Source organism: Bactrocera tryoni, chromosome 3 (genome assembly GCF_016617805.1).
Source record: "Bactrocera tryoni isolate S06 chromosome 3, CSIRO_BtryS06_freeze2, whole genome shotgun sequence".
NCBI lineage: Eukaryota > Metazoa > Arthropoda > Insecta > Diptera > Tephritidae > Bactrocera > Bactrocera tryoni.
Window position 1 is genome coordinate 30,253,797 of NC_052501.1, and position 14,880 is coordinate 30,268,676.

Consider the following 14,880-nt stretch of genomic DNA (forward strand, 5'->3'; position numbering starts at 1 on the left):
AAATGAGAGTAGCTAAATTTGATTTGTGAATTAAACTTTTTGTCTATGAAAAAAAAGGAATTGGCGTTAAATTTGACAATGTTAACAGCTGACTTTTGATCGGAACAGTGTTGCATTAAAAAACATAATTGCAATTAAATCAAAATATAACATGTATGGAAAGTTTCTTAAAATCAAGCTTTTAATAGAATAATAAGGCAATTTGGTCCCACCACTATTTTGAAAAAAAAAATTTCCATTTTTTGCTTGTTGTAAATTAATCTAGCTTTTGAACGCAGTCTGCTACATGACTGTTAAAACACACTAAATTCGTTTATGCTTGCATAATAATCCAAAATACAAAAATAACCTCAACCGAACATAGTTTTCCATCGCCGCAACCAAAAATTCAATTGCCGCCTACAAACATGGTTGTGGATGCATGCATCAATACTGACAAGCATTTAATTGAAATGCAATTGCAGTGCATATCCCCTGAGCCCAATTTCCAGGCGCTCTGCTAGCATAAGCTCCCAATTTGTGTTGCACGATTGTAATATGGCCAGCAAAAAGGCCCTCTGAGACGCAACAATGCAGTTATGACCCATTCCTTGCCGCACCGCAGCGCACAGTTGCACATATTCATAAATTCATTCTTCATTTGACTGCCCAGTTGGGAATATGTCCCACCATGCACTTCTCTGCCCGGCATACATATTCGTACTCGCTGCCCATATGCGTTCGTCAAAGCGCATTTACAGTCGTCTACATTATTACTTATGCATTTTCTGTATATTGACAAGGCTCGTAATGTAAAATCTTAAATACTACGACTTGCCACAGTCACATTTTAATATAACTTCATGTAGGTGTGGTGACAAGGTGGTCGCCTAGAAAAGGGGCCAACACGTTCACGCTTTGGCCTTCTAAGCACACCAGTCGACTAGACGGCGAAATGACTTGGTCAAACTCTCTTCCGCTAACTGCTTTTGTACACAGCGAGTTGCGTCTTTTTTACGCGCCTCAATTGTCTGGTTGCATATGTACATACATACATACAAATATCTGTTTGCATAGGCATGCACTTGCTAAGTTAAGCTATTATATTATTATTATTTATGTGGTAATTATTAACTTATTCTATTGTCATATTTTCTACTGTTCTTTGCTGTCTTCAAATGGCCGTACAGTACGTGCAAAGTTAGTAACCATACTATTTAGCTGTAATTACTTCTGATAAAATAAATTTCATTTATAGAAATAAATTTTTTTAGCACACGGTAAAAACATTGTAGGAAACCGGAATACAAAATTAATATTCATAAATATTATTTACATAAATACATTTTTTTCCTTCACGATTATAAATTTCGTTTACAAAAATCATTAAATTTAAGAAATTAAAAATTTAAACCTAAAACTCAATCGCTAATAAATAATCGCTTTTTCAACTGTTTTCTACGATTAACAAAATAAAAAATGGCACCCTGTAAACTGCGGAATCCCTTTTTATTTGTTCAGAAAGCTGATTGTATCCCACACATAATTAAAATTCATTTAAATTCAGCGGATTAAAATGTATTTCTACAAATTTGTTTGCCTCACATACTACACATACAACCATAAACCGTGTGTGTAAATATAAAACTGCATACAGACAAATAAATGCAGCGAATGCAGCAAAGAATTACAACAACTCGCGTATGTTTTCTTATGTAGGTCACAATGAAACCGTGAAAGTGCATTGATTATTTGCTCGATTGCCTGGCTGGCTTGTTGGCTGACTGCAGAGCGTTTGCCGTTTGCCGTTTGTTTTTGACGGCGCAGTTGCCTTGCCCCCCATCGCTTGTGCTTCTATCAGCGGGCATTCCAGCCGCTACTTCTGTGATAAAAGCTTAATAATTCACGTAAACAGTTGCTTTTGTTGTTATCATGCCACATATTGTTTTTATAGTAACTTTTTTTTCGCCTGTACCACAAATGCTGCATAAAGAGCCACTTGAAAGGCCAAAGCCGAAATCGGACACGCACTTTGCCATTAAGCATAATTAAGCATATTTTACGACCGGTCATTATATTTACTAAATGGACTTTAACAAACACAAACAAGCGCACATATGTATGTACATACATATTACTTTTAAATATACGAAATTTCGTTGCTTGCTCGCACGTTGTGTGCGGCAGTGCATTGCACTTTGGCGCATTGTTTGTTTTTGTTCTTGCTAAATTATAGTTTATTTTCTAGCGTCGAAGTAATGATTAATTTGTGGTTAATAATATTGGTATAAAATAATAAATTACTGTTTACTTTTATAGAAAATTTATTGGCAAAGTGCGAGGCAATATTTTTAAACTTTCGAAGTAGAGGGTGAAAAAATAGAAAATTCTATATATATGTATGTACAATAGTGTACGAAATAATAGCAGTTGTTTGTGAATAATAGCAGTGGTTTAAAGAGCAACAGCAGTGGTCAGTCGAAAAATGGCGCAACATATTGTGGTCCGATGAAACAAAAATTATTTTATTTGGTTTCCGAGGACGCCGACTCGCCAGTAAACGCTTCATTTGATCCTAAATATGTTTCACGGACGGTAAAACATGGAGGTGCCAAAATCAATGTGTGGGGTCTTACTATTGTACAGGTCCGTTATTTTGGATTAAAGAAAACATGGATGCCAATTGTACTTTGAAATAATGGAGTCCACTGTGCCACCACAAGCTGAATGGAAAATGCCGTTGAAATGGCTCTATCAACAAGATAACGACCCCAAACATACCAGCATGTTGGCAAAAAATTGGTTTGCGCTAAATGGAGTTGAGTTTATGGGTTGGCCGGCTCAGTCACCGGACCTTAATCCAATTGAGAATCGTTGGGCAGAGGTCAAAGAAGCTGGGAAAGAGAATCCGTCAAATACGAAGCAATTATGAAGTGCTGTGAAGAAGGCGTGGAAGGCCATTCCTCTCGAGAAATGCAAGCGGGTGGTGGACTCCATGCCTAGGAGATGCGCAGCTGTGTTATCCAACAACGGTCATTCGACAAAATACTAATTGTTTAAACTTTATTTTATATTATTATAATGAATTAATTGATTTTTGATTTAAAATCCTCAATACTGCTCTTATTAATCACAGCTGAAATTGTTATTTACAAACTTTTTTATCTTAATCTTTGAAGAAACCATATTTCTTTTAAGCTTGAATATGAGCGAACTAAATACAATAATAATAACCAATAATAAAAATCAATTACACGAGTTTTTTGTTTCATTTGAATTTTTGGTTATGCCACTGCTATTATTTCGAACACAGTTGTATATATATTTTTATAAATATAAGCACTTTTTAGGTTCCCTTTTGACCTTATTGACTCTTTTTGAAATTAATTTTTTCTGTGGCCCAAAAAGATTCCTTTGTGTTTTCGAGTCGTGTTTTCTCACTCCTTTTTATTTTTTATTTTTCTAAATAAATGAGATAACAGACAAATTAGGAACGCAGCTTGGTTGCTCGGCTACCATAATGAACGAACCCATATTATTTTAATTGTATTTAAGTGAAGATGATATCGAAACATTTTAAAAATAATTATATTGCCATCTGAGCAAATTTGACTTGAACAAGAAATTACATTTTCACAAATACAAATCCTTATAATCGCCTTTAAAATATGCTCCTGGTCCAATAATATGCCAACGCTCCGATTTTCCATACATTCGTCATCTAATATGCATTAGACTGGGAGGACAGGACCTTCAGAGTCTTCAGCAAAAATATTTTTTCCGTTTTCGGCTCATTTTTGGTGCGCCTTTCGCTAGATTGTTGGACAGTTTCGTCATATTCATAATTCCAAGCCTCGTCACTAGTAATACTGCGTTTGATAAATAAGAGATGTTGTGATCATCTGCTATCTCACTGTTGTTAACATGACAATTTTTAAGCACCGTTTCTTTAAGTTTTTTGATGTTATCGTCTGCTGCAGACTATTTCTCTCCAACATACTAAGACATAATTCTCATAACCCGAAACTTAAAAAAACTCTCGAAAAAAATTCAATATAATTTATTTACAACCTTTTTATTTTAATTTCTAATTCATACAAAAAAGTATTTGCCACTGCTAGTTGTACATTTTTTTTTGCAAATTTCATTCACATACATACATATGTACATAAATGATCTGGCGCCATCTAAGCAAACAATCTAAGCTGGCGAATCGCGCTCGCTGTGCGTGAATAAATTTCTCACTACTAAACCTTTGAACGGGCGAAGAATTTCTTTTTCAACATAAAGAAACCGTTTCCCACCACCTTCAGCACTCCCTCATTTCGATCAGATCGCAATCTGTTCTAGATCACAAGCATACGTATATATGTATGTGCGCATGTTCCGTATGAATAATTCCTAATTTACTCCGCAGACTCCTCACAACCGCTTCATAACCTCACTGCCGTCGCCTGCAAGACAATGATTAATTTTCGTATTTGCTCTCTCTTCTTGTCTTTACAGAATTAATGATCAATTTCATTTTACGATAACAATAGCGCAAACAACAACAACAACAACAGCAGCAAAAGCATGAAAATAAACACGCGAACAACCAGCAGAATAGCAACGAAACCAAAACGATTCCATCAAGTGATCTGAACGAAAATGTCGAACAAACAACAAAAACGTAAAGAACAACAAAAATCAAAATAATAAAAAAAGTGTAAAAAAAATTAAAAACATTTGCGTCGAAGAAATTGTGAAGAAAGCATTAGTGAAGAAGAAGCAAAACAAAAAAAAATTAATCTAACCTAAAAATAATTAAAAAGCTGAAGCGACAGCATAAAAAATACGAACAAAATAAATAAAGTCAGTCAATCAAAGAAAAATATAAAAATGTCGAAATGTCAAAATAATTCCAATAATTCGGCGCAGCTTTTAATGCGCTGCATTTTCAGAGCAGATATAAGCGGTTGAGCCACCACCCTCCACCGCCGAAGGCGTTCGATGTTTGTCGTCGTCGTTTGATGTGTGTTGATATAATATTTGTTGAGGAAAAAAAATCTGCGAATGACGAAATTAAGCGACGCCGCAAATAAATAAAGGAAACGCCTAACACCAGTAATAATAATAATAACGAAGTGCTAGCAATTAGAGGCAATTAACGTAATTGTTGAAAATTGTCAAAACATTCTCGAAAGCCGCAAGAAATAGTAATAAATATCCGAAAAGTGTTGCCTCAGTGTTCCTACTTTGAGGTTAAGTGATTTCTTTTTTTTTCAAAAGGCAAATATAGTGTATTTATCACAATGGATTTGAGCTTAGAACGCGACAGCAGCTCTGCGCTGGGCAGTCTCTTCCAGCAGATTATCAACGATTTGAAGGTGAGTCGACATTTTTTATTCTAAATTAATGTGCTTTATTTCTATAAAAAATTTCATCGATCTTAGGCATTTTAAACACTTTTTTATACTCTCATGGACCCTAAAGAAATTGATTAATAATGAAATTGAATTATTTATAATATGGACATAAAAAAATCTCGAATTCGGATGCACCGAACTATAATATACTTATAGTTTGTATGACACGATTGCCGGTTTTACGCACCGGAATTGACCCGGATTTTATCCGGCCAAAGCCTGTTATTTCGGCGATTTAACCTCGTTAAAACAAAAAACAACAAAATCCTTCATAGATTAATTTCTTTAAGCATAAAAAGCTACAAACAGTTGTATATCTTGATATTGATTATTCATAGTTCTGTCTGTTCCAAGCTAAGAGACACCTAAAAAGGGCTCAGGTTATTTTCACTTCTACAAACAACTAATGTGTGGGGAGATCATTGATATAATAATCCAAATTGACGTTGAATTCGATGTCCGATAGGTTTTGGTCATATCCTCAGTTCGGCAATCGGCTGGCCGGCCCTAAACTATGTTGCACCAATATGGTCGCCTGGACGCAGTGAAACACAAATGAGGAAGCTGCATAAATGTCAGAACACTGCATAAGGGGATGCCTCTTTATGTCTCCTATCGAACATCTGCACAGTCAAGGAGCATAATGATTGAACTTTACTCCAAGTAGTTACCCCTGCAGTTAGGAGCATCAAGAGGTCCTTTCTCAACCACGTCGACGACATAAGACAATTCGCTAACCAGAATTCGTACGCAAATAACTTCAGACATGCACCGATCGCCATTCACAGTGGAGCCATAAACATCCACTCCTTCTCAGTGAATTTTTAACTTTGTGTCAAACCACCATCCATTGCATACGACGAGCTCGAGTTGCCGAGAGAATCGAGATTGACCCTTCCGCAGCTTCGTTCTGGATATTGTAGCAGGTTACCCTCCTACTTATCCAGAATCGACGACATATCAAATATATGTCCATCATGCAACGAATCCCCGCAAGACACCATCTCTTTGCAAGCTCAGCTAATCCTACACATCTGACACCCCTACCCCTATGGTCCGACTCCATCCAAACAAGATCTACCGTTGAATGATATCGATGACAACTTATCTCAATCTTACCACCCTATATGCGATTTTGCTCTCAACCTTACCTCCCTAACGGGGACTAGATGACTATTACAACAACAACAAACGACGTAGAAACTACGTGAGATTTAACAGCGTGATGCATTGCTTTGTAGTGATCTCACAGTTGCAGTTATTATCCGGAGTGAGTAACCTCTTTAAGCAAATCGTGCCTTTTTGTTACCTTCTCCTCCATGGTTGCCATTTTTGAGGCACCTTGGCGTTGCTCATCAAAAACTGACATGCGATCATATTGAAATTCGCTGAGCAAATTTTTGAGAGTCGCCATCAAAGTAGCAAAGTATCAATGTACAGTATTAAAGCGGTCTTTGATTCGTCTTCCAACACTAAGAATCGATTCATCGACCGGTTTTCCTTTTTCTTTTTGCATTTTTCTGAATCGTCCTCCTTCAAATACGGTTAAAACCGAAAACTTCGCTTTCGATTCTGCTGAAATTTTTACATTAGCCGTCCACGGGCATGTGCTATCCGATGGAAAATTTGCTTCTGCGATATAGCGTTAACAGCTAGGGAGACAACGCCATTCACGGTCCGGTCTCGTATTTATGTATAAAATGTGCTAAAGTAAGTTTTAGCAAATGTTGTCCTTTGTTGTGATTTGTATTTGGTTTCTTGAAGATGCTCTGAATATTTGTGACCAGATTTCCATCCACCGTTTTACAACTTACAAAAGGGTAACGTCCTTTAACCGTGAAATGCACAAGCTTCTCGACTGCTGCTTTCTTTATGCCTTACAAATTCTGCTTCTATATGTCCTCTTTATTAGTACAAAGGCCGAAGTCAAGTTTGTGTATACATATACATATGTTCATATTCATAAAAATATCAAATAACCAAACAAGTGAACGACCACGCACGGTAGGGTACCTCAGCTCCTTTGTTTGTCTCGTCATATTCGCTGTGCGTTAATTTTGTTTATTCTAAGACCTCACAAAGTGCAATCAAAAATTTATAATTCAGTGCACAGCCCGTGGCAACAGCTGAGGTCTATAATAAAAAAAAAAACTCAAAATCAGAAAGTGAAATGAAAGAATAAAAGGAATTGCGGCAGCAAGGTCAAAACAGTCGCTTCTGCTCTCTGTCTCACTGCCGCTCGGCGTGCATTCAAGTGTCCAACGCACGGCTGCCACTCGAATCGGTACAGATGTTTTCGAACATATGATACGATAAATGCAGAAAAAAATTAAAACAAAAAATATTCTAATAAGAGCTGTTGCACACAAGAAAGTTATACGAAATTGGTAAACAAAACATTTGACGTTTCATTTTTGTGTGATTATGTGTGTGTACATTGGTTTTTGTGTGTCATTTTCAATATTTCTCACGCATGCATTGTGAATGCCGCAAGCGTTTTTGGTTTCTGCCTTGTTTAATTTTTCTTTTTTGCTTGTCTTCTTTTTTCAAATTATTTTGGCTGGGAATCAAAGGGTACACACACACTCAATATAACAAGCCCGCAGTTAGATTCTGATTTATAAAATTGCTTTCTGCTCATTTGTATAGAAATATTAAGTATTAATAATAGCAAAAAAACCAAAAAAAAATTAGGAAACGCTAATAGCGGCATATAATTAATTATTGGTTGTGTGGCCATGTGGTTTTCAGCTGCTCGGAAATTGAATTGTTATTAAATTTCGTCGTGACCTTGAAATACAACTGCAAGGAAATTAATTTATTTGGTGAAGCACACTTAAATTGGCTGCCTTGGTATACCGAAATTACTGCGATTATTGAAAATCATTAATTAATTGAAGTCTCTCAAATTCTTTCTGCCAATAGACGGCACTATATTCAGCAGCTTTAGTTTCTGGCATTAGAAAAAATGTCTCGAAGTTAGTTTGTGATTGTTTGAAAGACGGCAGTTACTATTCGTACGCAAAGTAACTCTTGCCAACAGATGCTCCTTCGAACTGAGTAAGGAACTGAGAAGTAAAGTATTCTCGCGACGAACAAAGACCAAATTTTACAAGTCACTCATCATCCCCGTCCAACTATATTGTGCGTTTTACTTCAAAAATATTCTATTGCATGTATTTTTGTATTAAAGACGCCCAACGACTGATCAAATAATCTCAAGAAAAAGCTATGAAATAATCCACAAAATTTACATTTAAACACTCATTCCAGAACTAACAACTTTATGGTGATGAAACATAATTGTAACTGGAAAATTACAAAATTTTGTCGGGGAGACGGGAAATTCTATTACTCAATATGCATACTACAAATATATGTATGTATGTATATGAACACGGTATATTAAGTTTTCTACGAAGTAAATGATCAGCATGACGAGCTAAGCCGATTTAAATATGTCCGTCTGTATGTTCATCCGGTCGTCTGCTGGTATACTATATGGAAGTTAGTCCCCCAAGTATTGATATATAGATTTAAATATTTACATACATCCTTTTCTCCTCATGAAGCTGCACGTTTGTCGAAACCGCCCATATCGGAAGACTATAGCAGATAGCTGCCATACAAATTGACCTAACGAATAAAGGTCTTGTATGGAAAACCTATATATTCACGAAATTTGACGTGCATTCTCATCATCAGTCATTTTCAACGCACACTTACAATCTCCGAAGAAATTGTTCAGATCGGACCCCTATAGCATGTGTGTGTGTTTTCCTTGATCGCTAGTGTCTTCAAAAATCCGATGTCTTAGTTTAAAGTAAAGCCATTCACGGACCCTCACAATCAGACACTCTCATGTTAGTTACGATTTTTAACAATAATAGAACTTGAGTTAGATCTAATAGTCTACCATATTAAACTTTTGAGATCGCTTAGGCTACGATTGTTCTGCTTTTATTTAAAAACTGCCTCATTAAAAAAAACTACGGATTCTAACAGATTCTGCAAGTGTCAGACAAAACCGTAGTCTTGTTCAAGTCTAAAAATTATCATAAATCTTATTTGTGCATGATGATGCCTTCTTTGATCTTCCTAAGAAAATACGACAATATCTACAGTTCGACCAGAGGCTTCCTCAGAAGTTCACTGCTTCTTTGTTATAGTAAATCGTTACCATTGAATTGTCACAAAATTTTGTCTGGACCCAGTGTTGAGCATCCGCCAAGTACTTTCGTCACAAAGTTGTTGGTGTAGTTGAGTAAGAATACTTTTCAGATCAAAATATCCGAAGCAATATACACTCCTAAAAGCAGTCCCCTAATATTGTCGGTATATATTATTACATAGACCTACCAACAAAAACCGTGTGGGCTGAGCAAGATTGGAGAGCGAGTTTTTTGTCAAGAGCTCTACATTACTTTTAGCTTAGTCAAGGATTATTTGACCTCATTAGCGATATAATCTAGTTACTTCCATATAATTTGTCATTAGTCATCATACCTAGCTACAGCTAACCAAATGCACCTTATCTGAGTGCCCGGTCACAAAGGTATAGCCGGTAATGAACTGGCTGATGAGATCGCCCGCTTCGCAGCATTCACTAACGTGGCATTCATTTCGGTGGGTCCTCATACCATAAAAGAGGTGCTCTACAAGGAAGAAGGAGAAAGCATGGAGAGGTATTGGCAACAACTCCAAAGCATGCCTCATGCCAAGCTGCTAATGGGTGCTTTCAACCTCAGCAAGTTTAAATATGTAATCAACCTCCCTAACTCAGACTACTTCTCGCATTCTACACCGGTAACTGAAAGCTCAAGAAGCACTTACATAACGTAGGCTTTCAGGAAGCCTGAAAGTCCAGAACACCTGGACGATTCATTAGCACCTAGCAGAATATTGGAAGTTATCAATATGCTGAGGCACATTTGACCTTAGGTTGCGGTATAATCCTATTTTATTTATCCTATCTTATCTTAATTCTATATCAGCATATCAGACTGGTTTGTGTTCATGGTCATAACGCAATCGCTGGAAACTGTAAAGCTTATGAACACGCAACAAAGGGCATCCTTACTCCAATCCAATCACACTAAGACCTTATCTCAGCTCAGAAAGCGCAGGTTAGCAACCAGCACCTGTGCGATAATGTCTATCTTTAGTCGGTCCAAAGGAAAAGATTTTTGGAGTTCCTTGCTCTTAGCAGGGCTTATCTCACAGCAATAATAAGAAAATACAGGGTGAGGCAAAGGATTTTGAAGGCCGCAAAATATAAAAGCTGTATGGAAGAAGGTCGGTTGGATATACAAGGTGCGTTCCAAAATAAACAAGACTTAAAAAAAAGAAACAGAACAAATGGTTTTTTTGGCAAAATCAATTTATTTTATTCAGAATAGTCTCCTTCTGCTTCAAACAGCTTTTTACACGGTCCAAAAGCATGTCGAACGAGTGTTTTAGCTCGTTGTCCGATATGGCCGCCAGTATGCCAGTGCAATCCTTTTGAATGGCCTCTACGTCTGCATAACGCTTTCCTTTCATGGACAAATGCATTTTTCCGAAAAGGAAGAAGTCGCACGGTGCCATATCAGGTGAATACGGGGAGTGGTAAATGGTTAAAATGTGATTTTTGGTCAAATAATCGGTCACAAGTGTCGATCGATGAGACGGCGCATTATCGTGCAACAAACGCCAACTTTCATCTTCGCGATATTCGGGCCGAACACATCGAATACGGCGCACCAAACGCTTCAAAACTCCAAGGTAGAATACCGCATTAACGTTTTGGCCGGGTGGAACAAATTCTTTGTGAACAATACCCTTGCAATCATAAAAACAAATCAGCATTGTCTTCACTTTTGAATTCTCCATGCGCGATTTTTTGTGTTTCGGCTCGTCCGGTGCCTTCCATTCGGCACTTTGGCGTTTCGTTTCCTGATCATATTGGAAACACCACGTTTCGTCACCAGTCACAATATTGTAAAGGAGGTTTTTGTCCTTTTTGATCTATTTAATGATGTCCTTCGAATGTTGGATTCTGAGCAATTTTTGGTCGCCAGTTAATTTATACGGAACAAACCCTGCACACACCTTTCGTAGGCCCAAATGTTCGGTCAAAAAGCGATAAATCGATGTTTTGGAGATGTTCAATTCCATTTCCATGAATTTCAATGATGATTTCGGCTGATTTTTGATGAATTCACGTACAGTTTCGATGGGATTTCCGGTGATCAGGGATCTTGATTGGCCCAGATGTTGATCGTCATTTATGTTCTCACTATCACTTTGAAAACATTGAAACCACTCGTGCACTCTGCTAGACGATACGCAATCATCGCCATAAACTTGTTTCATCAATTGAAACGTTTCGGTAAAAGTTTTACCAACTTTAAAACAAAATTTAATGTTGGCTCTTTGTTCGAAGCTCATTTTCGCACCGATAGCACAAACACACTGACACTTAAAACGCAACAACTTCACTTCCAATCAATAAAATGTCATGAAAATCTCACTGGACAATCGATAAAGATAGCAGCTTCTAACGTACCAGTTGAAATAGAGATGGCGCCACCAGGGGGCGCTAGATTCAAAAAGTCCTGTTTACTTTGGAAACCACCTTGTATATTCGTTCGGTTTGCAGAACACCTTAATTGAAATCATTCGGTTTGTAAACAACGAAATCACATCAATTCGCACATCACATCAAACGATTTCTGCAACATGCCAGTATATTTTGAATTTTAGTTTCCTGTTTTTAGTAACTGCCTAACACCAACGTTGCTCGCTGAAGATCAAATATTATTCAGCTGACAGCTGTCATTTAATCATTAGCAGCCGTGTGGCATTTTCAGTTACCACGCAGTAAAATATAAATTCTAATTTTTTCTCACCTTCATTTTGCAATTGTTGTACAGCTATATTTTATTTAAAATATGTTATACGTGACATTTAAAAATGGAATAAAAATAAATCCGCTAAAATATTCCACCTGCCTTAATACCCTCCCGTTCATCTCTCAGCAGCGTTAAATCGATCGACCGGCCGAGTTTTAGAAAATAAAACGTCGCATTAATGATTAATACCATTCAATACAGGTTTGCTGCACCCTGGGACCGCACGGTATTCATGCAGCTCACAAACACTTGTACATCCTTTCAGTGCCTGCTTTGAAATTCACCAAGCGATTGTTTTATCATTTAACTGTAACTGCGTTTTAATTGCGTTTTTTTTGCGCCACCACTCGGCAGCAACTGCAACTGCAGCGAGGGCGCTCGAAGTTGAACGAATGCGCATTTAAATTTGTTTGTATGTATGTGCTTGCTATGCACCTTTTTGCCTATTGCCGTAAGTGGCGCTGCTGCGGCGATTCATAGATAATGTCATTACATAGCGATGGCAAATGTCAACAGCAGCTTAAGCTTTCCACGGGCACTCGGCTGTGCGAGATTCCATTTTCGATAAGCTTACAAAACGCTCACAAATCGTATAAAATGCTCACGGCATTTAGATTTCGATTTATTTATTGCGGGCAATACAACAAACGTTTGGTAAATTCTGTCCCAAATACTTTGTAACATTTACGTTTAGCGAATAAAAGCAAGTTAACGCAAGGAAGGGAGCGCTAGTTGCGGACGGCAAGTGAATATTATAGACAACTTGATTATACATACATGCTTGAACCACTTAATTGCACATTTTCTAACTGAATTAACTAGATTATATAAAAAAATTGAGTTTGGACTTCCTCGCCGGATCATCCTAAGCCTCCATGTCTATAGATTGATCTAATATATCTGCGAGTGGTTCAAATAAGCAGTCCCATCGGCTACTTGTCTTAGAAGTTAAATTGGATATGAACATATGGCTTTGACGAAGTTCATATTTTACGGCCAATTTGAGTTGTCAAAACTATTCCATATATAATATAGTAGCAGTGCTTCCATAACTTCGATTGAACGAAGTTTATATTTGCAGCCACTTTTACTTGTCAAAACACTCGACTGGCTAAAGAATTGCGTAGTGAATCCATGTCAATCCAGTAGTGACAGTCACAAGAAGCAAACGAGACTCCTACGATTTCCCATTGCGCAGTTGCTGAGACTGAAGTACCAGTTCTAGCAGACTTTTTAGCCTTACCGTTTTCGTCAAGCACCCAAGCCAGTCAAATTGCGTAGTAACTCGATACTAAAGATAAAGAGTCCAGTCATACCTTAACCGATCTTAAGCGCACTGTCAGCGAGCTCTAGGCTAATATCGCCTCTTTATTATCGGTGTAGATAGACACTACTCTGAAGTAGGTTGCGCTCCGAAGCAATAAATCTACTGTTACCTGAATGACAGCCACTTACGCTTGGAAGACGTTGCATTAGTCAGGAAGCTCCGCTCACGTGGTGTACCCATTTTCAATGCTCTTATAATATTCTATTAGGAAGAGAAAATTTAATTCAAATCCTTCGCTTAACAATGTTCGACTGGATGCCAAATCGTTCCCCGTTAAGATGGTGAAGATGACATAAGTTATGACCGACGTCAGCCAATGGCAGGCCTAGGAAACGCGCTGTTTCGACGAAGTCGGACCATAAGGAGAATGATGTCAGATGTGGAGGGCTAGCTAGTGTCATGCGGGGACTCATTACATGCTGGACATTTGTTTGATATGTCAGGATCTATTCTGGATAAGTGCAATGGGTGATGCTTTGACTCTAAGTACGCCATTCACTAAGAGGGAGCGGATGAAGGTGTTAATGGCTCCACCGTCAGTGCATTTCTGAAGTTTGTTGCGTCCGAAGTCTGGTCGGCATATTGTTTTATGGCGTCGACGTAGTTGAGCAAGGACCTCTTGATGCTCTTAGGAGGCCGTTCCGCTCCAAACAGACTACTGCAGGGATGATTTCTACGAAAGCACACCAGCAGAAATTGCCTGGAGAGGATCTCATTATGCTCACTGTGCAGATGTTTGATGTGTCACATCAAGAGGCATCTTGTCGTAGTCAAAAGTGCAGTGTTCTGACATGTTTGTAGCTTCCTCGTCGGCGTTTAACTGCAACCAGGCGACCATATTGGTCCGGCGTATTTAAGAAACGGCAGGCCAATTGCCTTGTATGTTGCCAACAACGTTCCTTTGTCTCGTGTGAGGAGAAAAGGAGCACGAGCTGTCAAAAGTCACATCTAAAATCCTAAGGTTATTGATAGTCGGAATTTTAACGCCATCGACTGCAATGTTTAGGTCAAGTCGGTACTCCTTCGCGGACAAGAAACTAAGTCTTAGGTAACGGTAAAACTAGGCACATAATCTCAGCAATGTGATAAGGACTTCTGAAAATTTAGAGCGGGAATACAGCTTAGCCAATCTTAGGTCCATAATACTATTGGAGACAACCGTTATGTGAGCGAAATTTTGAAATCACTGAACTTAAGTGCGTTCTTATAAAAACTCAGCAATCAGTGAAATAAGTCTTTGTTGTAGCGTTGTCTTCTAGCAAATCGCACTGCC

At 37.9% G+C, this 14,880-nt stretch overlaps 1 protein-coding gene across 12 annotated transcripts in view; it reads left to right on the top strand.

The window, feature by feature from the left end:
• Nucleotides 1–4,814: 4,814 nt before the first annotated feature.
• LOC120772320 (serine-rich adhesin for platelets) overlaps nt 4,815–14,880 on the top strand; it is a 132,649-nt gene continuing 122,583 nt past the window's right edge. For 11 of the 12 annotated variants that reach the window (XM_040100843.1, XM_040100846.1, XM_040100839.1 and 8 more), the window contains exon 1: nt 5,274–5,348. In XM_040100843.1, coding sequence (XP_039956777.1) covers nt 5,274–5,348 — 75 coding nt within the window. Of the gene's footprint in view, nt 5,349–14,880 lie in introns of all 12 variants that reach the window. The other variant, XM_040100838.1, reaches the window with a different exon arrangement.